The sequence below is a fragment of the Mchenga conophoros genome, linkage group LG6 (genome assembly GCF_057382185.1).
Source record: "Mchenga conophoros isolate Kocher_MC1m ecotype Shallow Benthic linkage group LG6, M_conophoros_male_GT1.1, whole genome shotgun sequence".
Lineage (NCBI taxonomy): Eukaryota > Metazoa > Chordata > Actinopteri > Cichliformes > Cichlidae > Mchenga > Mchenga conophoros.
This window is the reverse complement of record NC_140531.1, coordinates 25756372-25783712: the sequence shown is the minus strand read 5'-3', so window position 1 is coordinate 25783712 and position 27341 is coordinate 25756372. Positions and strand designations below refer to the sequence as shown.

The 27341-nt window shown below is 39.0% G+C and overlaps 2 protein-coding genes across 7 annotated transcripts; both read right to left on the bottom strand.

Moving 5' to 3' along the window:
• Positions 1–259: 259 nt before the first annotated feature.
• Positions 260–2477, bottom strand: LOC146572710 (uncharacterized). Its single transcript, XM_085278668.1, has 6 exons — positions 2220–2477; positions 1296–1438; positions 1118–1179; positions 891–1004; positions 645–743; positions 260–549 (listed from the first exon to the last, which is right to left on the bottom strand). The coding sequence occupies exons 1-6, from the start codon at positions 2322–2324 to the stop codon at positions 422–424; spliced, it is 651 nt and encodes a 216-aa protein (XP_085134794.1). The 5' UTR covers positions 2325–2477; the 3' UTR covers positions 260–421.
• A 1252-nt stretch (positions 2478–3729) lies between these two features.
• fip1l1b (FIP1 like 1b (S. cerevisiae)) lies at positions 3730–16516 on the bottom strand. 6 transcript variants are annotated; one of them, XM_085277041.1, is made up of 16 exons: positions 16236–16516; positions 15818–15872; positions 13861–13927; positions 13640–13752; positions 12874–12938; positions 12645–12755; positions 11502–11632; positions 10717–10835; positions 10244–10297; positions 8794–8893; positions 7910–8066; positions 7723–7804; positions 7094–7149; positions 6755–6944; positions 6296–6442; positions 3730–4899 (listed from the first exon to the last, which is right to left on the bottom strand). In XM_085277041.1, the coding sequence occupies exons 1-16, from the start codon at positions 16312–16314 to the stop codon at positions 4755–4757; spliced, it is 1671 nt and encodes a 556-aa protein (XP_085133167.1). In that variant the 5' UTR covers positions 16315–16516; the 3' UTR covers positions 3730–4754. The 6 variants fall into 6 exon arrangements, with proteins under 6 accessions (XP_085133167.1, XP_085133169.1, XP_085133168.1 ...); XM_085277043.1 differs by having other exon boundaries at positions 3730–4896; XM_085277042.1 differs by having other exon boundaries at positions 7094–7146; positions 16236–16515.
• Positions 16517–27341: the final 10825 nt, after the last annotated feature.

Here is a 27341-nt window from a genome sequence, read left to right as displayed (position 1 = left end):
ATTGTATTCTGAATTCACTAAGAGGTACATTGATGTTACAGACTTCCTACAGATAGTTTTTAATCCAAGTGTCAAGTGACATGGTTTTCAAGGTTTTGTTCATCATAGCAAACCTTAGGTTTCATATGATGAACTGTCAGCAACTAAAAGAGAGACCAAAAATAAAAACAAGCAAAAATAAATAAATAAAACCAAAATAACATGTGAACAGGGAAAGAAAAGGAAAACAAAAAATAATGAACTATTAAAACAGACAAAATTTCATAATTTCCTCACCTTTAATGGTTGTTTTGACATAGTTTGTTTTCTGCTTTGTGTTCTAACACGTATAACTTGGTCTAAAGATGTTTTACAGATGTGAAAAAAACTGGCCAATCTCTCAGATTTAAAGGGACATTTAGCAGAGATTAAAAGTGCTAAACTACCAGTTCACAAACACATCAAAAAGAACATCCAGGACTCTCGCAGCTCGATGTGCCATCTTGTTTTCTAAACAGCTGTTGAGGATACTGAGCCCCTCTGAGGGCGGGAGGTTGTCAGGGCAGATTTCTGTGTATGCAAAGAATACAAATAAAAAAACAAACAAACAACTTTTATGACATAATAGTGACACAGTTTGTTGAGAAATGTGCTGAAACTCTCACCGTTGTTTGGGTCCATCATAATGGGTGATGACATCCGGAGACATTCTGCTACTTTCTTTAACGTCTCCACAACGTCAGGAGAGACACTCATTTTCCTGCCTGGAAATAAAGAGCAAAAAAAAAAAAAAGGGGGGGGGGGGGGTAGCTAAAGGTTTTTCTACAGATTTTCATGCTTCAAAAAACAATAGTAAGAAGAAAAAAGAGTTCTGGATTCACACATGGCATAGTGGGATGTGTGTTTCTTACTGAATAGAAGAAGGCTGGTAAAAGTATCTTTCCCAGAGATGACTTCTTCATAAGCAAGCAGACAGTCAGAGCAGCCAGTTGGCAGGTAGACCTCCTTTAGGTAAAAAGGCTCCTCTGTATAAAACAAACAAAAAAACAAACAGTTTCGTGAGATTGAAAATCACAAGAAACTACGTGATTGCAGGTTTCCTCTGCATGTAAAACCTCCGTGGCCATTCTTTACTCACTGATTAACATTGTGCTGTTTTCAAAGACCACATCATACGTCATGCTCGAACAGTCACCATTTCTGTGAGGAAGAAAATAAAAGCATCAGAGCTCCAGAGATATCAAAATAAACATAGAAAATAAATATGTATAAATGACTTCAGCTATTGTGTTAAAATTGCTTAAGGGAGCATTTACATTCTCTGAGTCTGCAGGATATTGAGGACGTTACTGTTGGCAGTTGTAGTAACATTCACCCAGACGCTGGTCAGCAGGAAGGCCAGGGAACGGCTTCCCGGGAGGTCAGAGCTTCCCCCAACATACATCCATTTTCCCAATATCTGGAGCACACAGGCACAAGTTGAATTAAGTATGTTTAAAATACAAAACCCTATATTTTATTCAGAACAAAACATCAAAAAACATCAAAAAACTTGTTTAAATTGATTGGGTATAAAAAGAGCATCTTAGGTAGAGTTTGAGAGACACAAAGATGGAACTGTGGAACTATTTCAGAATAAAGGTCTGCCTGCAGTCCAGAGCTTTCACCAGTTGGAAACATTTTGATGTCTACAAACTGTTGTTAAATGAAAGGGGGATGCTGCAGAGTGGTAAACAGGAGCTCGTCCCAACTTTTTTGAGATGTTTCTGCCAGAAAATTTGAAATGAGCCAATATGTTTCTTTAAATAGGACATTTATTCACTTTAAACATTTTATGTGTTTTCTGTGTTCTATTGTGAATAGCATCCCAGCAGTCACATCACAAAAGGTGGGGTAAACCCTGGAAAGGTGACCAGTTTGTCGCAGGGCTAATATAGAGAGACAACCGTTTATACCCACATGTACACCTACAGCCAATTTACAATCAGCACTGCATGTCTTTAGACTGTGGGAGGAAGCCGGAGTACTTCGAGAGCGCCCGTGTAAACACGTTGAGAACATGGAAACTCCACACAGACCAACCAGCCAGGTGCTGGATGCAATCCCAGGACTTCACTACCCCTAAATTTCAATATGAAGTCTTTAATTGTATTGTAATTCTGACAATGGATTGGTTTTTTTTCTAAATTTTCTCCCTCCAAGAGCCAATATCAGGACAAGTTTGCTCCAAAGCAACTTACCTCATCCGTGTTGACAGTTATTGGGTTTATCAGAGTGTCACAGCTGCTTACGGGAGCTGAGCGTCCCACCGAGAGCAGACTCAGCAACAGAACAACACACTTCATCTTTTAAATGTCTCCTTTGTGCTTTTCAAGATTTCCTCCTTCTTCTTTTGTTACTGCCTCCCTGTTTGCCTCCAAGCTCTATTTTGACTTCACAGCCTCACAGATTTCTCTGGATGCAGGATTTATTCACTTGTGCTGTTAACCTTTGCAGCAAAGGCAAACAGCAGGGGATGATCGAAGGAAGACTTTGACCTCTTTGAGGAATATCGATCCAATCACATGCAACAGGGAGCATTGTGTGGGCTGTAATAAAGTGCATTTGATGTTTTCTTTATTCACTGAGATAATCTTCCCCGATTAGTCACTGATACTCATGGATACATGAGATCACAAATTTATCCTTTTATGTTAGTAAAATTAGGACTATTGCAAGTGTTACTCGGGTATCTGTAACACCCTCTATTTGCATTCAACTGACTCTAAGGTAACTGAAAACAGGGAAGTTTATTGTTGTCAGAACTCATAGGGTAGTCATCTCTAATTGGACCCATAACAAATGACAAATTAAAGAAAAAAAATGTGACTCCTTCATCCAAATACAGACTCTATAAAAGCACAAACCTTTAGCAGTTTGCAGCATCCAGGACAAAAACACCAAAGAGGAAAGACATCAGCAATGATCTTAGAGATGCAACTGTTGATGCACATCGATCTAGGAAGGGTTATTCATTTCCAAACAATTTTAAGTATTCTACAAAAAACAAGATTATTCACAAAAAAGCAGTGGATATCCTGGCAAATTCAGTTAAGGGTCAGAGAAAATGCAAAAAACCCAAGAGCTACAGGCCTTAGCATACCAAATGTTAAAGTTCATATAGGTATAATTAGAAAATGGACAAACAAGTATGGCTTGTTTGAAATGGTTACCAGCAGAAAGCTTTTGTCTTAGGTTTGCAACAAACCAGAAGACTTCAGAGACAATGTGAGATAAGATCAAAGTAGAGAGGTTTGCAACCCAACAGTTTAAAAGTAAATTCAGAAAAAAAATGTCACATTTTGAAGAGTCGTTTTAAGATGCGGAAAATGCTTGGAAAGACAAAAAGAACACAATGTTTTCATTCAATATTTTAGCTCCTGGACACAAGATGCTTCCAACTTAACTGACAAGCCCAGTCTTAAATTGATAATGAGGGGATTTTAATATTTGAAGGCTTTCTGGTGTAAAACTCTGTACATATATTATTCTACACCACATCTCAAGGGTTGGTGTCCTTGATCTAACACAGCTGATTTAAATGGCTAAATGACCTCCTCAACATGTCTTGAAGTTCCTCAGAGGCCTGGTAAGAAATCAGATCGTCCGTAATGGACTAATCACTTGATTCAGGTGTGTTGACCCAGGACACCGGCCCTTGAGGCCTGGAATTAGCGCCTGTTCTACACGAACTCAATGATTGAAGTCAAAGAGGGTCCACTGTGATTTTTATTTTGTCATGTACTTTTTCAATGGTTGATCCTCACATTAAAGTTTCCTTTTTTTAAATAAAGTTTGTGTGCATAGGGTACACATCAACTTCAAAATGCTCAGCTTAAGACATTTTTTTCTCCTTATAGCTTCTTTATGAGCAGAGAAAAACCAACCCACCTGACCTCCGTCTTTTATGATGCAGTCCGTCAGAAGAAAGATGTCTAAAGGCCCAAGTCTGGATTCAGGTGATGGATGAACTGAGGGACTACTCCAAAGTTCATCGTTACATAAATAAGCATTATTTTTAGACTGAATCACGCAAAGTTTTTTATATAAAAAAAAAGTCCAGGAATAAAAATATAGAAAAGTGTGTATGAAGTCCTCTTTAATTAATCTGAAAAGAACCATACATATTTTCTACTTCATAAATTTGTGAGCTAAAGATGCATAATGGGGAGACTATAAAATTAAAAATGACAAACATTATTAGGCTCTGGAGAAATGAAAACAGTAGACAAGTATTTATTCCAAGAAAGTCACAAAAAGACATCTTATCAAAAAGTGTTTAATTGAACTTAACTGACAGCTTTCTAAGGAAGTCTTCATTGGGGACAAGAACAAATGGACAACATACAAACAACAGAAGAAGAGCAAATTCTGCTGATCATAGCGACTATACAGTGAAATCTTTGAGCCTGATTTACAGCAGTGCTCTGAAAGAAGGGGCAGAGAGAAAAATGAGGTGGTTAAAGACCAAATGATGTTTTGCCTGATCAGATGGAAAAGATGGGTTAGGAGAATGACCATTCCTCCTTCACCTCCTCCTTTGCTCCATTTATTCTGAAGTGATGGTGAGGGTGAATGACAGCAGGGTGGAGGAGAATGGAGACTGATGGAGAGGAGAGTGACAGGTCCATCTGTCACTCAGCCACTTTCTGGTTTTCTTGGTCTCTCGTTCATTTTCTCCCTTTCTGGTCAGCATGGAGACAAATGAAGGGATGAAAGATGGGAAGTGGTCATCGCTACTCCATGGCTTCCTGATTCTCTTGGTCTGCGCTGATCTCCTCGCTGGCCTCTTTGCCCTCCTTGCTCCTCTTGCTCTTCTTGTGTTTGTGCCGTCTGTGGCTGTCCCCCTCCTCACTGTCGTGCCTCCTCCTGCTACTGCTGCTAATGAAAGGTGAAGAGAACAGGAGAGAGAAAAAATGATCGGAAGAGAAGGGCAGGTGTAAGGAGATGGGAAGGAAGAGGAGGTGAAAAAGAGACACGGACAAAAAAAGGTTGAGATCAATACAGATGAAAGGTGAGAAGAAGAGAAATAGAGAAGAGAGGGCAAAGACAACGGAGAATGAAGAGAGGAACCGTGGGTTAGACAGGGCGGAGAGGTGGAAAGAAAATAAAGTATTAAAAACCTTCATATTTTCAGGGTTTGTCAGTTGAGCAATTTTGTTCCTCTGATATTTCGATCCTCATATCACACATATGACATTTTTAATGACGTCAGCAAATTGTCTGAAAATTCTTGGGGGGGATTGTTGTTGCTGTAAACTGTGACTTCAGTTTACAGCTGACTTTTTAATTGTTTAAAAACACTGAATCTCAACGTTTTAGAAGGACAGATCTCGATAAAACTAACACTTCGTGAGCTGCTACTGCTTTTAGTTTAAACTCTACTTTCATATGGAACAACTGAAAATTCGTAAAAGCTAAAATATTTCTGTTTAACTCACATGTTTACATTTCATTTCACAGCATAAGCTTAGCTCTAGAACACCAACGCTACGTGATTAAAAGTCCAATCATCTTGGAACCCTGTGTGTGTTGTCTACGCAATAACAGCCAATATTTTAGGGCTTCTGGTTTAGTTCAAGTTCAAGGTTCTTTATTTGTCACATGCATAGTTATACAAGTATAACACACAGTGAAATGTAGCCTGACACGCTCCTCGACATGTGCAAAAATTGGGGGGGGGGGGGGGGGGGTGTAGAGGAAGAACATTATTTTTTTATATATATATATATATATATATATATATATATATATATATATATATATATACAGACATATAGTGTATATACACTGGGTGAATGTGCAGTAGTAGCAGCAAGCAGGTGAATTCTGTACATTAATATGAATAGACATCTGACTTGTTGGTGTGTATCAGGACTAATACTTCCTGTTCCTCCCAGTGATCAGTGTTTAAGGATACAGATATTATTCATTAGTTCTAAAAATAAAAAATTGCAATAGAGTTTATTTAATGCAATCCCTTTTTTGCCTGCTCATATATGATTGCCCTGAACAGGAAACCACAGAACCTCCAGAATCAAAATTTGTTGTCTGCAGAAATGCATGAATATTTACATAAAGTATCCATTTATAGTATTCACAGGAGTTAAACTAAGCCCAATAAATAAAACAGAGAGCAACTTTCATCAGCGTTAACTATGTGACAGGCTTTCACTTTTAAAAGACCAGAAAACTAACCAAATAAATAAAATGCTCCAGTTTGGCAAATAAACTAGTTACACAACAGGGGTGAAAGAAAAACTCTGGGTTCATTTACCTGCGTGAGGATTTGTGGCGCCCCTCTTCTTTCTCTCTGTGCCGCCTCTCTCTGTGTCTTTCCTCTTTCTCCCGGCTTGCACGGTCACGGTGGCGTTCTGCGTAACCACGCTCTTGATAATCACGGTACCGATACCGCTCCTCGTCGCTGTAGAAGACGAAAAGGAAGGAAGAATTTACTTCATTTACATATAAAACAACTCAGTCTCTGTTTAAAGCAGCGTCTTAACATCGATTGTTCACTTTTCTTTTATTACTCTTAATTTGCTCGCGGTAACATTTGTGATGAGTTTGACGACCGCGTGACGACTATATGTATGATCACTGATACACCAATACCCACGAACAGCTGAAAAGAAACTGCTCAAATTATTTGTTTATCCCTTTCTGTGGCTTTACAGATGCCATTCAAATCCCCCAGCAGCCCATTCACTACTCTGTTTTTGTCCCGCTGGTGTACCTGGTGTAGCTCATAGCTGAAGGGCTGTGCTCCCTCTCTCGTTCCCGCTCATGTGTCCTCTCTCTGGGTCTTTCTCTGTCCTTGTCTCTTTTGTCATCTCGGCGGGAATAATAGTCCCAAGGTTTGGAGTTATCTATCATCGGAGGCCAAGGAGGAGGCACACCTCCAACCATGGGGGGAGGGTAAGCACCTGAAAACAAATAAGAGGGAAAGCTGGAGTTCATTTAAATAAAAATATGTAACGACAAATGGTGATGGTGCAAATGTATGCATCAACATGCATTTTCGTAACGTTTGCCACATCTGTCACTGACAGCACCAGATTACATTGGTCTGTACCTTGAGGAAACGGATACGGAGGAACAGAGCGTCCATCATAACCTCCTGGATGGCTGCTTCGAAAACACACAGAAACGAAACATTACTTCAGTGTGTATGTGTGTGCGCGTGTTGTCCTTTTCACTGACGCAACGATTACTGTTCATATAGTCATATAGCATCCAATGGCATTGTTATGTTTCATTATATAGTCATCATACCTTTTCTCAAGTTTTAGAACTGAATGAAAACACATTAAAAAACATGAGGCTGTGTTTCCTTAGACATTAACCCAAGGTTGCACAGCTTGAATAACTGTGTGTGTGTGTTTAAACTTTGCACCAAAAAAAGAAAAAAAAGAAAGAAAAAGGCCAAAACAAACCTTTTATATAATACCTATACAGTGTCACTGAATTGCAGGTCAGTGCCCCAGTGCACGTTTGGGGTAGTACAAAGAAGTAAATGGACTTAAAGTGTGTGCACAGGTGTAAAATGCAGCTGAAAACACTTGTGAATACATGTCTATATTTATGTTATGTCAAGTTGTTTTCAAGCTATACATTATGATGTTGCACTAGCTTTAAAAACATCCATATTTAAAGTGCTAGAGTTGAACTGCAACTGTGTGTATGTGTGTACAGACGCATTACCTGTCCATAGTGGGGATGATAGAAGGAGGAGGCCCACTAGTTGGTGGAGGAAAACTAGGAGGAGGGACAGTAATGGGCAACCCTACAAAGAAACAGAAGGAGTGAAGAGAGTAAACATGCTGAAAATATTGCATAACAATAATAATGATAATAATGATAATAACGATAAACAGTAAACTGAACTTACTGGGTGGGGGGATGAGTGGAGGTGCAGTACTGACGTTTGGTGGCGGAGGGAGAAATGGCGGTGGGGGAATGTTTGGAGGAAGTGGTCCGGGAGGGAAGAATGTGGGAATCTTAGCAGGAGCAGGTTCAGCCTCTGATGTCGAGTGCTCAGAGATCACCTGCACAACAACAGAGAGGTGAGGAGGAACACAGAGAGAGCAAACATCACACAGTTTTAATGTCTGTCGACATACTAAAAACAGCTGACTGATGCTATCAGAAGTTGAGTTTGCCATACTGTGTAACCACAAAGCCTTCTAAAATCCTGAGGCGTAACCCAGTGTACACCTCACTAGAAACATGTCAGGTGGACAAAGTGCCGAACTACTGTCAGTACTGTCGATTCCTCCCCTTTGCATTTCCAGTTACTTTTTCCCTGCTGTTTTTGAGTTCATCAGTGAGAGAATAACAATCACTGCTCAGTATAAGGAATACGATTCATAGAAGGACTCACAAATGTCAGCAAATTCCTAGAGGGAGATTGCTGAAACCATCCTAATGGATGTGAGGGAACATACAAAGAAGAAAAAATGTTTGCCTCTAAAAATGAAAAACAAAACCCACAACAAAGAGTGGGAATCCATGAAGGAAAAAAAGTCCAAGCATTTTATTTGTTTCTATCGGCTGGGTGTGCATATAAAACACTGGGGCGCGACCACAAGATAATTAACACACCAGCACGAGCATAAATGCCAACAACAATGCTGGCCACTTATGTAGGTTACATCATAAGCTACAAAAAGAATCCCCACAGAAATCTAAATCAGGCCTTATGTTCACTGTGAAAGACGCATAAACAAACTATAACTGGAGGTTTTTCTTGCGAGTTTCTGTTTTTGCTTGTACCTGAATATTGTTGCCCTCTAGATTATGTCGGCGACGACCCTCAACTCTGCTGATAGTTGCCAACTGTCCACCAATCACATCGATTGTGCCGCTCGATTTCCTAAAAAAAAAAAAAAAAAAAAAAAAGGACAATTTTTTAAAAATTTACATTATGGTACCGAGCAGGATCCAAAGAAAATGGGCTCCAGCTACTTTCAAATGTACTACAGTCAAAAATAATGAGCAAATAAATTACAAGCCAAATTCACCAAAAAGTGTCAGTTTCTGTCTGGTAATTTAGTAAACCAGGGGTACGTATGGTTATTTATGCTGTTTTACCAGCATACATAACGACAGTACTCATTAACTATGGCAAAAACAACAACACTGAGATAAAGGCTACTTACCATGAATACTCACACTTTCTTCTTAAATTTAGAGATAAACACTATTAATTTAATTTTTACGTTAAATTATAAGTAAATTTGAATTTGCCAAGAAGTGATGTAGGACTTTTAGAGCATTACAACACAACAAAATTTGGCACAATTATTGTTTTATTTCGATTATCTTGTTTTGATAAATCAGCAGAAGCCATCACTCTAACTGAAATTAAAATTCAATTAGCTGCAGAGCCACCATGACACCATCATATCTGCAACAATCAGCCAAAGTTTAGATCTAAAACAATTTGTAACTTTCTTTTTACGCTTGGTTAAATCAGCCTTTTGGGTCTCAGATAAAAACTATAACACCATTAAAGAACACACTTAAGAAAATAGCGGTTTAAAAAGAGAAGCCATCTTTAAATGGATTTTCCACCTATTTGAGTTGAAAGTATTTGTCATTTTTATTAGCTTTAACCTCCTAAGACCCGAACTCTTCCATGCATGCATTTTCAATTTCTCTTTGCTATTTGGGCTGATTGGGACCCGATGAATGTAAAACAAAGAATTACCTGATTTTTGTTTATGACAAAAATGAGATCCACAAATGAGGACACTTGTTTTAAATTTTGATAGAACAGTGGCAAGATAATGTCCCCGTAAGTGGATATCAGGCCCTTGTAGAGCACAATTTAGTATTTTTGTCTAGACAACCCAAAATGTGATGTCCACATACACCAGGTCCTAGGAGGTTTAGTTTAATTTTATATTTTAAAGTTAGTTTCTGATACTGTTACAATACAACTAAAATAAATATCATTATTAATGAAACTAATAACTTTTTTAATATGATATGAGAACCTCACATAGTTAACTGGCCTGCTGTTAGCATTTCTTCTCTTTTGCTTAAGCTGTAAAGCTGCAAAGACACATGCAAGTCAACTACACAAACAGAAAGAAACAAGAATGAAAATCAAGCTGTCTTTGAGGCTTCAAAAGCACCCAGAGAAGCCCATTCCTTAAACATCTATGCATTTCCCATCAGGCCCCCTTAACCTTGGAGGGACAAGGCCATGCCCACTTACGTATAATAAGACATGTCCTGAGGAGGCGGGCCAGTCCACTGAGGGGGAGAGATCCTACCATTTTGAGACAAAGGACAGGGGTAATGAGAGTAACACACATAATAAAAACCATGGGAAGGCGCCTCATTTTAACCACAGGCACACTGGTGATTATTCTGGAAGTGGCCCAGTGTGTTTGTGTCTCCTTATGACCCAAGATGGTGCCTGCGAATGTTGGATTTAAAAACTGTTAACACAATAAACTGATGAAATTTTAACTTTCTTGTACCAAAACCATCAACAATTTACTCCTCGTCCTTCCGTTAAAGATGGCCAGTTAACTGTATGTGGTTGTTTTAAGCATCTTCATCCAACCCTCCCTAGCCCCATAACTGGATTATGTATTTCACTGTGCGCTTAACCTCTACTGAAAAACTGTAAGTGTGTTTCTCTACCAAATATTAAACATGTGAATGTAGAGGCAGGAGTCTTACCTGGTGACCTGACTGACAGCAGACTTATACAAGCTGACAGGAGATGTGAAGTCTGGCTTTGAGGTGTGAACTGGCAAACTGGGTATGTCTTTTTCATTACCAGTTCTGCCCTGCTGAACCTGGAAAAGAGCCACACAAAAAAATTCATGCATCTTCTGAAGGAGAACAAGGGTGCTGATTTTAAAGTAGATACGGTCAAGCAATGGTCATGCAGCAGTACACGAAATTCTAAATTTGTCATCGTGGTTTTGAAGTCACTGTGTAGCTGCATGTTTTTGGAAACACATTGGCTATATTTTTTACAATTAAAATTCAGATGCTGGTAGATTTCCAGGAAAATACCTAGATACAAAAATAACATGACATAAATGTCTTTATTCTTTCCCCTGTAGGTCAACTGACATCAAAGCATGTCACTGACTCTGGTTGCTACCACATTGCTAATCGCTTCCTGTGTGAACACCCTGTAGAACCTGCCTCCTAAAAATGCAAGCCTTTACTCATTTAGCCACATTACCACATGCTCTGTGTTGGTGGTTAACTGAAGACAAAAGCTAAAACATGTAGTGAGGTCAGACAGCTTTCCCCTTTAAGTTACGTAGCCCTGTGACCTGTATGGAACAGCTATGAAACATTTAGCCGTTAGATCTGCTAACGTTTAGGCATTTACACGTTGTATAAAGTCAAATAAAATGCTCAAAAAGAAACTGAGGGTTGGTGGAAGCAGGAGCTGAAGTACAAAAACAAACAAAGACAGAGCCAGCAGTGGTGCAGTGATATCTTACAGTGATCTTGCTTGTCACTGAGCCAACTGTAGAGACCTCCAGGCCCATACGCAGCCTCTTCTGTTTTTCACAGTAAGCCTTCCATGTGTCTTCATTGAAGCCATAGTTGAAGTAGTCTGACAGATCGGCTCCTACATAGAAAAAAAACAAAAAAACAAAAAACATGCACATTTTATGAAATTCTGTAAAAAAAATCAGATGTGCTCTGATTTTCTTTTTCTTTTCTTTTTTTTTTTTTTTTTTTTACTGAGGAGCAAATATGGATTTACAGATTTAGCTAAGACTGGATCCACGATGTCAACCTTGCAATTTTCAAAAAGGAAGGAATAGCAACCAGTTTAAAAAATTAATACCATATTTCTGTTGACTAACAATTATGGACTATGGAATGGAATTAGAGACACATGGTCATATTTGTGTACTAAACAGCAAACATCGTGCAACTTACACACTGTAGTGTCTAAAATATTAAGAAAATCTCTACTACATTCTTGATGCAAAAGATAAAAGGAGCAGTGACTTCTGCTTGTCACAGACCGTGACATTAAGCAGATACAAAATGTAGACAATGGTCTGCAGAGCTGTGCATAGGACTAATGCACAACCACGCTAGTCATTTTAGGCTCTGATTAGAGGGTGTTAATGACCACAAAGCAAGAGTGCCTCCACCATGTAGCGTTTTGTTAAGGCTGGCAATACTTGGAAGACCAACCATGAGTCGTACAGCTACAGAAAGTGGAAAGATGATGGCTCCATAGACAAACACCACAGCAGGCTACTGTTTACAATCTTTTCATAGATTCACCTACAGAAATCTTGCAAGTTTTAATTCTTCTACCTAGATCTCGTAGACTCAATGTTTTCTTTCGGTCAGTTTAGCTGGAGCTGTTCTACTATAGAAGATTTTTTTGGGAAGGGGGAACACTAGAGTAAAAAAAAATAATAATAAATTGTGTGTTTGATTTCTAACACAATAAAAAGCATTTAAAAAGAGAGAGATCGGTAGTAAAAATGAAATCTGTAAGACATTTATTTTTTCTCCATATGATATAAAATGCTTATTTACTCACCTTTGGAGGCAGCCTCTGGCTTTTAAATATTTTGTCTATAAAAGCAAAGACACAGACACAAGCACACACGCACCTGGTTTCCTCCATGGTTTCTCTTCAAAAGACTCCATGTCCACCTCTAGCACTGGAACACCGTTAATGTTTCCAGGTGCATCGAGATCCACTCCCTTCAGCTTTGCGGAAACTGAAAATAAACAATACAACAAGTTACAAGATGACATTACAGTAATGAAACAGGCAAACTGTCTTTATTGTATGTTTTTATTCAGGGAAAAAGAGATTAAGCCAGTAGAGAACGACACCTTGTCCATAAGGTCTGGAGCCTGTTGATTTGATGTTGAGGTTGACAGGTGGGGCTCCATAAGTTCTGGGAGGAAAGCAACAGTATTAAGACTCTGAATGAAACATCCCAACATAAACTTCAAATTACAATTATCATATTCACATTACCCTTTCAGTTTTTCAGCAAATTCATTTATTTAGCTGTTGATAGCTCACTTGAACTTATGTGTTCACTGAAGCATCCTGTTTTATAAGTGGATCAAAAAGTCCATTAACTCCGTCATGTCAAAGCATTAAGAAGCTTGTAGTACAAACAGCTAGTGTTGACTCACTCATTAGGATCCCATATCAAGTCATTATGACATTTGAGATTCTTCCTGGCAGATCCTCTCAGGAGGAGCTTACAGATCTCTTCACAAATGTTCAATTGGGATCTCTGTTTATTTCAGAGACTCAAGGACAGTCAGAATTTTCCTGAAGCGACTCCACGTTCGTAGTTTCCTTACATTTACTGTGGCACTGATAGTCTAATCTAAAGTTGCTGCGTTGTGAGGTTTGCTGCGAGGTTCTTTTTGAAATATTTATTTGTTAAATTCTAAATAGTTTTCCTGCTCCTGAGAAGCACCCCACAGAGCACGATGCTGACACCACCACGCTACATCACAAGGAAGGTACAAGCAAGGTGATGAGCCATCTCCGAATCAGAAACCTCACCCAGCAGCTTTTATATAAACCAGCCACAAACTGTAAAAATATGTACAACAACACAATTTGCCTCAAACGTACGTGTACTGTGGCGCTCCGGTTTTTATGTCTCCAATCGTGACACGGACATCATCGTCGTCATCATCGCTGTCGCTGTCGCTCTCCACATCCTCGCCTGCAGCCTCACCTGTGGCCTGAAAATCCAGAAGTAAAAACAACACAAGAAACATTCATTGAGTTGGAAATAAGTTTGTAATAAAAACAAACAAAAATTATTGAAACTGTGCATGTAAGCTACACACCTCAGAGGCAACTCCATTTCCTGTAGCGTGCGCAGCAGCATCATCTGTTGAAGCATCAGCAGGGGCACTGAAAAAAAACATTAGACACAACAGACCAAATATAAAATTTATTCTCAGTCCAAAGTTTCTGGGTCCAAAATCTCACAAAGTTTTTCACCTGGGTGGAGATCTGGTGACTGTGAAGGCCACAACACCTGATTTACATCATTTTCATACTCTTTAAACTATTCAGTCATCAGAGTACTGACATCCTAACAGAGGCCATTCTAATAAGGAAGAAATTTTTAATCAAAGGATAACTTATTATCACTATACTATACACTATATTTACTTGCAGTGACCCTTATCTTAAAGAAAACAAGTATTAGAAAAACAAAACATGCCACCAAAATGTCACTTAAAACAAAGCTGCCACAGCATGACCTCACTGTAGAGTTCAAGGTGTTACATTTTGTCCTATTATCTATCTGTATGTAAAAAAGAAAAAAAAAATAGGAGAAAATTGTTTCAAAAGACTATTCGTTTGTTTTTAAGTCTCCCTTAGTAGCTTTTAATTAAACTAGATATGTACACATACTCATGTGATCTGCTGCCTTTTTTGTTTTGGTTTTTTTTAATATGTTTAACCACTTTTGTTATTCAAATTTAAGCACATAATGTAACTGTAAGATGTCTGTATGTTAGGTGGAGCCCAAGTGATGATATAGCAGTAAGCCAAAATTATTTTTGGCCTGTCACAGATATGTTCGATAAATCTGTCGAAGGCTGGGTATAATTTAATAATGGTGTCATTATAAAGCATTCACTATGAGCCAGAGGTACCTTTACTAAACAAGATTAGATTAAATTACACTAATTTTATTCTTTGTGCTGCTGCTGTAACAGAGTTTCCCCCTGTAGGATCAATGAATCTATGACAGCAGCAATAGTGCCATCAGCATCTGCAGCACATGTAGCAGAGTATAAATGAAGAGATGATGTGTAGCTTTAACGACTGACAAACAACATCCTCATAATTTTCTCTTTTCAATAATATTCTAACATACTAGATGTAAAGCAATCTAATCAGCCAATCACATAGCAGTAAATGCATCTAGCATGTGATTTTAGTTTGGGAGCATGACATGGCTGATTTCAGAAATCCACTGGGATTTTCCCATACAACCATTTCTAGGGTTTACAGAGAATGGACTTGGGAAAATAAAGAAAGAAAAACTATCCAGTTCTCTCAATGCCAAAGGTCAAAGGTAAATGGTCAGGTTGATTCAAGCTGAGGACAGCAGCAGTAGATCATATAACCAAATAACCAACCAAAGAATTGGTTTCTGCTGCAACATTCAGATGGTAGGCACGAATATCATGACAGCATTGACAAATCCTGCCTTGTAGCTGCCACTTAGCATTGTTAGTGATGTAATGGAGTGGGAGATATTTTTAGTTTGGCTCCCATAACACCAACTGAGCATTATTTAAACACCATATCCTACCTGAGGTTCTCAGGTAGGATACAGCCTACCTATATCTCATCAGATTCTCATGGATGTACAGCGATTCATCAGTAACAACTGTGTGATGTCATGAAGTCAACATGGACCAAAATCTCAGATGAAATCATCCATCACTTTGCTGAATCTACGCCACAAAGAATTAAAGCAGTTCTGACAGCAAAAGGCGGTCCAACCCAGTTACTTGCAAGGTGCAGCTAATAAAGTGACCTCTGAGTGTCTATTAATAGTGCCTTTTGTCCCTCCCCAGGGATACAGCATCAGCTGAAATCCACCTCAATAAATCTAAAAATTATTAAAAATTTAAATACTCCTAGAGTTCGTGAGAAGTGATAGCTGTACTGAACTATATTACCTTTGCTAGTTACTTTGCCAACGCTCGTTGACCCTGAAATGTGTTACACACAGAGGGTTTTTGTTTTAAATCCAGGCTAAGATTGAATTATAGTTACCTGACAGCAGCGTTCAGCTTGGCTTCCTCATCCTCGTCTTTGCTCTCCGACTCATCTGGAATAGAAATTAAAAGCAACTGAGTTCATTTATCGTTATCTAATATATATTTAACTAAAGTTTTGTTTTAAAACTAAGGTGAGCTGCAGAAAATACATACGCCACTTCATAGTCCAGTTAAAAGTTATAACAAGCCAGAGTAACACTCAAATGATTTGACTCGAGCGGTGCAGCCACAACAGGCCGACCAAAAACCCGCTGCTAGCTTAGCTTCCAGGCTAACGCTCGTGATTAACGGGATAGCGCACAGTGATATCTGTTGGTTAGCAGTTAATTAGGAACATAGCGAGAGAGATCGTGTTCCACGTCTCTGTCGGTTCGAAGGAACCGTTTCTGCGGACGTCAGGTGGTTGTTTTTACCTCCATACAGCCATTCCTCCTCCTCGTCTCCGGCGCTGGCATCAGTGGTGGCTGTTTTGTCCGCTTCCTCCGCAGACATGTTCAACTTACACGGAGAGCTAAACCAGCAGCGGCTTCAACAGCTACAAGCTTCAATAAAGCTCACAGGTCCAAAAATAACAGTACAACTTCTCCCTTTATCGGGGAAACGTGGTTATGTACATAAATTATGTCTTCATAGGTTCATTTCCAACCTTTGCGAGTCGGAGTGAACCCGGAAGAGATTGGTGGCACCCCGTTAATGTCAAGAGTGATAGGAGAAAACACAGCGCCCCCAGCGGGCAGAATAAAGGCTCCTTTTTTATGTCGCTTTTTTTTTAAATACGTGAACAGTGAAAGAAAATCTAAAATTCAGTAACAGGAATGATGGCGGTTTAACTTTCAGGAGAATTAAATAAAACGTTATTTTGTGCTGTGACAATTAGTTCGATTATTTTTCAAAGTAACCACCAAATGTATGACCAAAAGTGCTTCTTCAATCTCTTTTCCAGCTCTGCTTTTCTTTTAGGAGAAAGTGAAACTTTGCTATGATAAACTTTATTACTCAGTACAACCTGAAGGGCATTTAAAGCTCTTCTGCAGATGTTGGCTGCCTTTTTATTCTGTTCTCCGAGGTTTGGGTTCTGGGGAGGCCAATCCATGACTGATCATGATCCTTCTGTGTTTTTGAATCCAGGTATACTGTTACTGCGTTGGCACTGTACTTGGGAGCATCGTTATTATGAGAAATGAAGCCGATGCCAGTCAGACAGACAGAGCCTCCATCATGTTTTATAGTTGGCCCTAGAGACTCACTGCTGTACGCTCTCTCCTGACCTCCTCTGTACATAGTGAGAATTCCAATCAAAATTTTCAAATTTGGATTCATCACTCCAAAAGATCTGTTGCCACTAATTTTCAGTCCAGTTCTCATGTAATCTGGCATACCCCAGCCTTTTGTCCCTGTTTCTCTTCCCTTCCTTCACTAAGAAAGGCTTCTTGCTATCCGCCCTTCCACTGAGAACATTTCTGAAGAGGCCAGATGCAACTCTTAGCTCCTGGGTCTGTTCTTTGTGAGATTTTCTTCTAGTTCTTAAGGACATGGCGTTCGGATACTGTTCATCTGCTGTAGAGAGTTTTTTAGGCCTGCCACTTATTCCACTTATTATTTTTTTTCTGTTTTATTCCAGTTTCCTCAAATGGTTTTAATGGATACCCTGCACATATCCTGAGTTATGTCAAGTTTTTCGCTCCGCAGTCTAGACTCTCGTGGTGGTGAAGATAAGATGGAGGCTTGGATGAGTGGTTTGCATGAGGCGGAATTGGGGAGGAGGTGGGTTGCATGAAGGAGTCTGCAAGGAAGAATGAAAGATGCCCAGTGCGATGTAAAGTACATAGAGTGGAGGCTGATTGGTAGAAAGATGACTGGACTAAAGCAATGATGTCAGCATTGAGTTTTACAGCGTGGGAAAATGGAAGTGATGTAAAGAATAGACTGACAGCCAACCACGTAGGAAAGCAGACAGATGAGTCAATACTAATCTTCCTTATTGAACTTACATACTTGCGCTTCATAAATGGGAACAAATTTTGTGGTTTTTGACAGGCTTCAAGTTACCAAAGTGCCAAAGCATACGGCTTATTATCTGATCTTAGCTTCTCTGTGAAGATTTCGTTATGTGTTGACAACACATTTACCTGATAAAGGTCAGACACAAAGACTGGACTGAATATTGGTGAAAAAGCAGCCAATGTCCACAGAAACCCCCCCGGAAAGCGCAGTGGTGAACAAAAATATTGAACAACACCACTTTAAAGAATAAGAAGAAAGTCTGGCACCTTGGAAGCAAACATTTACAAAACTTGGGTTGGCATAAGACTTGTGCAATGTGCTTTACATTTTTCATCTTATTAAAGAAAGTATAAGTGTTGTTATTGATTGAAACCCTGGTAGCAAATTTTCTCATATTCCTATCTCCACAAGCATTGGGGAAAATGAAGCCCCTCAGGGCCTCACCACATGCGAAGCATAGCAGAGCAGGATAAGCACATGTCCAGATGATTTAAAAAAAACACTGTGTACTCCATTTAGCTGAGCGAGTTTCAAGCTCCTTGTCCTGCACGAAGGCTCAGTGTCACGTCTTACCATGGTGCTTTCATCGTTCATTAAATTAGCTCCCCCCTGCACTTATGCTGTAAATGATCAAAGTGCCTGATCTGTTTAAGAAAGTTGTGTCTGAGTCTGAAGGCAGTACAGCCAATGGCCTGGGGCACACACTGTACCTCATGTAAAAGGCCATGTAGACGCTTCAGCCTCCCATTTGTTTGCATTACCGCCTGGTAAATTGACATAAATAAATCTACTTTTGTTTTTAGTATATCATGGGATGCCACACTTAATATAGTGTAATGTGTTTTCAGCTGAACTATTCAGTCCTTCGAAATATTTTGATGTTTCTCATAATCTGTTGGCTTCTGTCTATCCATGGAAAAATGTGTAGCCAGAGGTAAAGGTGGTACTGGCTTCCACTGAAATATGTTTAGACCTTTATTATTTTGAAGATTTGAATATATAAGCCAACTAATGTATTACACAGTTTTATTATAAATAAAGTTATACACTTCTAAGGATACCTTTTACCTACAAAAAGCCAGGTAAGCACCCCTGAATATATTTTACAAAAGTGCATGGACATGTAGATATTCTTTGTGAAGATGAGCACTCTTCCATTTGTAGAACAGCCTCCACTCTTTTGGAAATGTTTCTGCAAGACTGTAGAATCTCACTGCAGGAGTTTGCTTCCATTCAGACATTCAGCAAGGCTGAATGTTCAGCTTATACTACTTGGATATGCTGCAAAAATGAATAAAGATAGCAGCTATACCAAAGTATTTCAAAGACTATTCTGGACAGTAAGTTGTTCATGCATTTCCCTGCATCTAGCTGGCTTTGATAGAAGTGAAACTTCACTGGACAAGGTAATCATAAAAAACTAAAACACAAAGAAGTTGTGAGGGCAAAATTGCAGCTTTTCCAAGGACAATGCTAGTTTTACAGCTAAGCCATCTCTGGAACAGCAGTAGAAGCAACTAAGTACATTTCCTTATGCAGACTACTTCAATAAAGCACAATTTTAACGTTATTATTTCTTAGTTTTGGACTATTTTATCTGTATTCTTTATTTTTTGGTTTATAGCAAGTAAGTTGTTACTAATGCAAATTATAAGCAATAAATAAATGATGTTAAACAATGTTATGTGTAAGCCAGAGGTTCTAAAAACACAAGAGCTATTCACCAAAGCCAATGTACTATATTGTAATTTTAAGAAAAGTAAACCAGATTCACAACAAAATTTATTGAGGTATTTCTCTGGTCGCTATCCACTTCTCCACCAGGTTTCATGAAGTTCAGCTGGGTGGTTTTTGTGTAATCTTGCCGACAAACAAATGTCACTAGAAACATACCTCCACATCAGCTCCTTCCTTAGAAAAGGAATAAAGACTTAAACTTTGCCTCTCTCAAAGAGCTTTTATAAGTTTATAACCTCAAGAAGCAGCTGCAGACTCATCAGCAGCAAAATGACTTCTCATGATTGCTGTTGTGGTTGTTTGCACAAGAAGTTGCCTGCTAATGCAAAGAAAACTCTTAATGCATTTATGGCCTCTGACCAGTTAAGTGGAGCCACTTTAGCTTTGTCAGTAAAGGACAAGGAAATCTGTGGATTCTCTCACTCTCCCTCAGTTTTTACAGTGGAAATTACACAGAGGCGTGGCCTGAGTTCTGACACTCACTGGTTTATCTGAGGCTGAAATGAAATTAATTTTTATGTAGTGCGTGCTCTCTCTCACAGGGAGAGTGAAAAATGGGATGGTAACACTATAGTTGTGATTATATTGATTTTTTTCCCCCCATACCGTATGTGAGAACCACACAGGGGTTCATATCACGGGAATCTACTGTATCACATCATATGTGTGGGCTTTTGTGTGGCTCCCCCAAGTTTACGGTGTATTCACACACACACCACACAAACACACACACACACACGTACAGGGACTAATGGTCTCAAACTTAAACTGATCATGGAAATTGCATTTATTTCATTCACTCTCTCTCCCTCTCACGCGTCTCTCTTCCAGTCTGTTACTCCTCTGTGTTTTCTGATCACATTCCCTCCCTTTGTTTCCTTTATACCCCCACCTACTTTTCACGCTCTTTTCTCCCTTTTCTCTTTTCCCTTCCATTTACTCAAGAGCTATTTCAAGTCAAATTTACTTAACTGAGATGACCGTAATTAGATAAAGTCTTGCAAAGCATCTTTTGAGACGAAAAGACAACAAAGCAGCTTTTAAACTAGAAAAGCACATCTTCCCCGAGGTTCAGTGCCAGGGTCCTGTTTCTTGAGAGAAAGGATACAGATCTAACAGTCTGCTCCTCTGCCATTCCCACCTGTCCATCTGTTCATTAACTTTAGCTTAGTGGTTTTTGTGTAATCTTGCTGATAGACAGTGTTAATCACATACCACCAACTTAATTCTCACCTTGCCACTCTCAAGGTAAACCCTGCTTCAGCATTTACAGGTGCCATCAAAGACCTGGGCCTTTTTTTCTTACAGACTTACAAACTTATTCTGGTAACCGGGCATGGATCTCTGTGTTTTTCTGCTTAAGTAGCTGCCCCTGTGACCCGATAAACTTACAAACTGGACTTTATTATGCAGCCAGAGGAGGAGGAGTCAGCACTTAGACACTTTGCATTTCAGCTTCTACCTACAGTCTGTGCATACAGCAACCATGCACAGAGATCTGCAGAATATAATGAAAATTAAAGACAAAAAAAATTTTTTGCAAACAGAGCAGGAACGTGATTTAAAATAAAATGTGGTTGAACTCTCGGATGCAATGGCAAAGGTCAAAACCACAGTGGAAGGAGATAAAAGCGGTTTGGAGGGAGTTCAGTTTGCTGTGTTGTTGCCTGTTTTTCCTGCGGGCAGTGATCTGCTTTGACACACTGTGCAGCTTCTCTTCGCCTGTTTTTTTCTCTGCCTTCTCTCTCCTCTCTCTCTGTCTTGTTCCTGTCTGCTTTTCATCCTCTTGCACCTTGTTTATCTTTATTTCCCTTTCTCCCCTTCACCCTATGTGCCACCCTGTCTCTCTCTGAGTTTCCTCCCTCCCTGCATCCATACCTCTCTCCTTACGGTGGATTAGAGAGGCTTACAGCCTAGTCGATCCTAATCGGGTTTATCCAAGCAGAGGGCGATCGTTGGGCTATCAGTAATTACACACGCTGATATTAGCTTCCCCTGATATGCACCCTGGCACATTTTCAATCCACATCATCTCTTTGGATCAAACAAATGGTTATATCAACAGTATGATGCAATGCCAGCTTAACATGGCATTTTCTCCTTCTTTGTTTTGCAATACAAAGATCCATCTGTTCTTTAATTACGGACATTTCATTCAAGCCAAGGCCTTGCAAAATAAAAGATCTGAGATTGTTTTAAACTGTTTTAAAGCCATTGCGGGGGGGAGGGGGGGCGGTATGAGAAGGGGAAAAAAACGCTTGGACACTGCTAGCACACAAATGCAAAGCAGGAGATGAAGCATACACTGTTCCAAAATAGAGTAATGTCAAACTATCTTACTGTATATTTTACAGTTTTGTACTGTCTTTCTAGAATATCATGAAATTTACATAAGTAGACTGTGATTTTACATGTCAAAGGTAAAATTACATAACATCACTGTACATATAGTAAAACACAATTTACTTGTTTTTTAAATATATTTTTTTTGTACATATGCATATTTAGATTGTAAAAATACATTCAGAAATGTATCATAATTTCACAAATATTTGTCTGTTATGTGAGGGAATGATCTGTTAAATCCAAATGTAATACTATGGAAAAATATATAAAATGATCGAAAATTAATGAGAATAATCAATAATTAAAGAAGTATTTGAATTATAATTGTGCTGAAAATTTCATGTCATCTAGGTCTGATTCAATAATTCATAGGTAACAAGTGAAAATATAATTAATAGGAATAAAAACTAAAAAAAAAAAAAAACATTGCACGGCCACGCTGTGCTAATTATATATTTTAAAAAATAAATGTAGAGGTAGGAATTGCAATTAATATAAATCTCAAAGTATTCACAACATTCCTGAACAGAAATAGGCCTCTGCACCTGGGTGAGGGTGTGGCCATGAAAACAATGTGACATGCCATTGGATGTTGGGACACATAATAACATGACGCTAAGCATCGGCCAATGAATGTGAACTAACAACCACAAGGTCGCGGGTATGGCAGCACTGTAGGAAAAAATCCTAATATAAAAGTATTTTACTGTGCATTTTACAGTTTTGTTCTTCTAGAATATCATTAAAGTTACGTAAATAGACTGTGATTTCACATTTCAAATGTAAATTAACATTAAATCACTGTAATGTAATAAAACATAATTTTCATGATTATTAAATGTATCTGTCTGTACATATGCATATTTAGATTGTTAAAATACATTGACAAATGTATCATGATTGAAAGATTGAACTGTTGAATTCAAATTTGATGCTATGGAAAAGTATATAACGTGATTCCTATAAGCTTGTGTTACATCACATAAGTATTATTATCATTGCTATTTAGGGCGATCGTGGCTCAAGAGTTGGCAATTCGCCTTGTGATCAGAAGGTTGCCAGTTCGAGCCCCGGCTCGGACACTCTCGGTATTGTGTCTGTGGTCAAGACTCTTCACCTACTGGTGATGGCCAGAGGGGCCAATGGTGCGATATGGCATGCAATCCATTATTATTTAACTGTATATTTCTGTACATTTCCGTATTATGATTCATATTGCCACATTCATTGACCTTGTTTATAGGTAATTTCATTGTTTGATCACGTTAAAATGTTCCTAATTTAATGTCTAAAAGCACTTGGAAAAGGCAGAATCCCATGTAAAATTAGTGCAACAAACTCTATTTTCATTACTGGAAATGACTGTATTTTCATGAGAAAGTTATTTTCTGTTATTTTACAGTAGTATTTTGGCGCCCCAGCTGCCGGAATATTACCGTTTTTTTAAGATGTTTTTTGTAACAGTGTAGCTGAATATGTTTCCAAACCAACTTCATTCTAAGCCAAAGACGAGAAAATATGGTGAAGCATATCTGCCCTTTGGTTTCACCTGCACAAGTGCCAAGGTAGGTCTCCCCTGACGCAGGGAAATTGTTTTTCCCTGCGTCAGGAGCACGCGCTGGGCTCTTGGTTTTTAGTTCACAAACACTTGTTGTAATGACTAACTACTCCTGACATTTTGGAGATGTTAGGTCTTTATACAGTAAAGTTACAGTGGGATACAAATAACATCAGGCTGTTCCTGCCACGATTTGTTCCCCCAGTTCAAATCACAGACTAACAGTATCCTACAGTTGTTTATGTTTTTGAACCCATTTTGCACAGAGAGGCAAGACTAAGAAGTCTATGCTGCAGTTCTAGTGATTGTTCCAGTATTTATTTGGAAGATATTTGGCACTAATTGTTGTTTAGAATGTTGTCATTATCTATCTTTGAGACAGAGTACGGTTGTCCACCAGTGCACTGTGCACTGATGGAATGATACAGAACTTTGCTACTCAAACTTAGCAGTCAAAGTGCTTTTTACTACAAGCCACATTCATTAGTGCTTTCTAACAAACAGAGCATAAAGTTGCACTGCAATGGATGGATTGTGGGCACTTTGGAGTTCACTATCTTGTCCAAGGCCAAGGAGGAACCAGGGATCAAACCACCAATTTTCTGATTGGTAGATGCCTACCTCTATCTCCTGAACCACAGCACCACAATGCATACAGCAAGATTGCTTTGATTTTAGTCACTATATAATGAACAAATGCACAGACTAAAAATTCAAACATTAATTAAAGACACGATGTATGTGCAGAAAACTGGGAGTGACTGACTTCGTATATAGTCCAGACCAATACACAACCTCTCCTATTTTTCCACACACACAACAGATATGGCTATGATATCAATTGCATTCAAGGATTTAAGGGTTGTACTGCCGTGCAGAGATGCTCTCTGACAGCTGCACACACCAAGGACAAGTGGTTCTTCACTTTACCCCAGCAGCATGTTTTCTGTCTCAGTGAGAACAAAAAGGTCCACGAGTGTTTCAGTGCACATTTCTTTATGCAGCCACAACTACAAGGGCACCCACTGAGCATCCCATATGGAAAAGATATATATAAATCTTATAAAGTTTGTATCTGTCTTGTGTGAAACTTGTATGAAAAGCATATAAGTGTGAAAACAGATATAAGATCCCTTGAAAAATTATATAATGAAACTTGTATGTTTTGGATACTTACTAAAACAATGTATGAAAGTAATGCGAAAGTGGCCACTTTCATGAGTAAATCATGTAAGCCTTATATGATTTACTCATGAAAGTGGCCACTTTCATGAGTAATCACATATAAGTTTTTACTATTTCTTTTCCGTATGGGATGCTTCCTCCAAGCTGTCTCCATGTGAACTAGAAAGCAGTAAAACAAAAACAAGTGAGTATAATCCTGGTCTTGTGCTACTCTCTGCATGGAGAACTCGTGTGTAATTTTAGTGCAGTGGCTGTGCAGACAAATATGGTGACCATAAAATTCAGGGTACACAAACATCCTCGTGAACAACCTCTGAAGACAAAACTTATTTAGATGGACAAAGTTTAACAAAGGCTTAATTCACCACCAAAATACTTTTTTAAAAACATGATGCTACCTATTCATAGTTATAGTGTTTACTCAATGTCATAACCAAGGAAAATCATCTAAACTGTAAAATACATCAGTGTATCCAATCAGTTATATGAAAATAAATCTAAGACAGTGTTTTCTTCTTAAAAGTGTTTTTTAAATACTCTTAAATGTGTCTTTTTGATTATTTTTTTAACTTAGCTTTTTGTCTGATCTGTTCAGTGGTCATAATTGATATACAAAACACCACAATTGAACCATGGATGGACACTTAACAACCACACAGAGGGGGTAAAAACAAAATGGACACAGATATCAGGTTTATAATGCCCAGTCAGCAGACAGAGAAGAGTGTTGGATTGCATTGGAAAAAAAGATTATACTGAGCTTTTAGTCCATCATCAGAAGGAGAAATGATGAGGTATTCTTTGGGCTTAAATGTCTGCGTGTGTGTGTGTGTGTGTGTGTGTGTGTGTGTGTGTGTGTGTGTGTGTGCCCGTTTGCCTGTTTGTGCCAACAGGCAAAGGTGTACATAGACACCTGCCTGAGGGCGTGAAGATAGCTCCATTTGTAGGTGATTGAGTTTGGGCGAAGGTGTGTGTTTGTGTATGTGTGTGTGTGCACCATGTTTGCATATATTTGTGGGGACCAAAAATTGGAAGTTTACTATACTTGTGGGGACCAGCAGCCCTTATGGGGACAAAATGCCCATCCCCATGAGTTTGAAGGCATTTTTGAGACTCAAAATGTGGTTTTAGTGTCAGGGTTACAATTAGTGGGAAAGCATTATGTCAATGAAGGTCCTCACTAAGATAGCTGAACGTGTGTGTGTGTGTGTGTGTGTGTGTGTGTGTGTGTTCACTAAAAAGAAGAGAGAGAGAGCGAGAGAGAGGCAGGGGGAAAGGTGAAAGAGAAAGAAGGAGGAGAGAGAAGAATGTATCACGTAATCTAATCTAAGTGGCTATTTTTCTTGTATAAAACCTGGGCTGCCCTCAATGAGACCGCTGTCCTCATCTGTCTAAAAGCAGTGAGTGAGTCATGCTGTAGGGCTATACACACTCACAACACACACACACATACACGCCAAGTCACAGTGAGTCAGCCCAGATCTGCTATAGATGCTCACCTCAATAATGAATAATGAAATAGGGAAAGGCATATAAACTGCTCAAATAACATGTGAACACAGTGGATAGTAGACATATGGATGATCCTGATGGACGCACACACAGGCACACAGTGACATCTTCACAGAGCACATGAGCAGCTGGACTATGGGCAGGTGAACAGGTGGATTGTACACCAGCACCTTGAGGTTTGTGTTTGTCCACAGGTGGAGAATATTCAACCGAAGGTCGTCACTGCCAGCTGGATGGAGTCGTCTCGAAAACAAAGGTTTTGTCAGCATTTCAGGGGATTTCAGTTTCCAGTTTCTAGTCAATGAATCAAAAGTTCCGGCCAACAGTTGGATAGCTTAGCTTCTAACAGAGCCTAGAATTAGCAGGACTATAGATAACCAAATGCATCCATTTCCGACTGCTGCTGGTCTACTGCCCATTCCCATTCTCCCACTCCATCCCCACTCCCCACAGGCTGCAGGTCTCAGACTGATCATTCATCGTCCCAGATTTGAACTACCCCCTAACCCCATCTGACACAACAAATGTATGACTGCTGCTGGTCTTCTGCTCTGGCCCTTCTTCATACATGTCAGGAAAGGCTGCACAACCAAATGGATTTGCCCTGCAGTGATTTTTCTGCCTTAATAATATTCAACTGATACCACCATCACTAGTCGCATTTTCCAGAAACATATAACACAAACAGATAAATCATTTCTTTAAAAAGTCTATAAAAAGCAATGTTATGCCTCTGTTCCAGTTTGTTTAGCCTCATCCCGCCATCATGTGCTATAAAAGGCACAAACAGCTGCAGGGAGATGCAGTGAGGTTAGAGATAATCATGTGTATAAAAATTTAACACAAACAATCCCAGTGTCTTCTCAAATATTACTCTTGAGCACCAGGAAACACGCACACGTACAGAAAAAAACATAATATTCAATAATTTCCCTTGTGGGATCAATAAAGTATCTATCTATTGATTTAAGAGGCACGTGAAACCAACACATAACCACACACACTTAAACACGCAGAGCTAGCCGAAAGGCATAAAACAAATTAAACACCTATTTATGGTCTCTCAGCCACCAGGAGGCCCTAAAAACAAATTAGAAGGGCAAATTTCTTTTCAGCATTCCCTGCTAAATGTTTTGTGATACCATTGAATAAAATGAGCCTCATTTAGCCTTTTAGG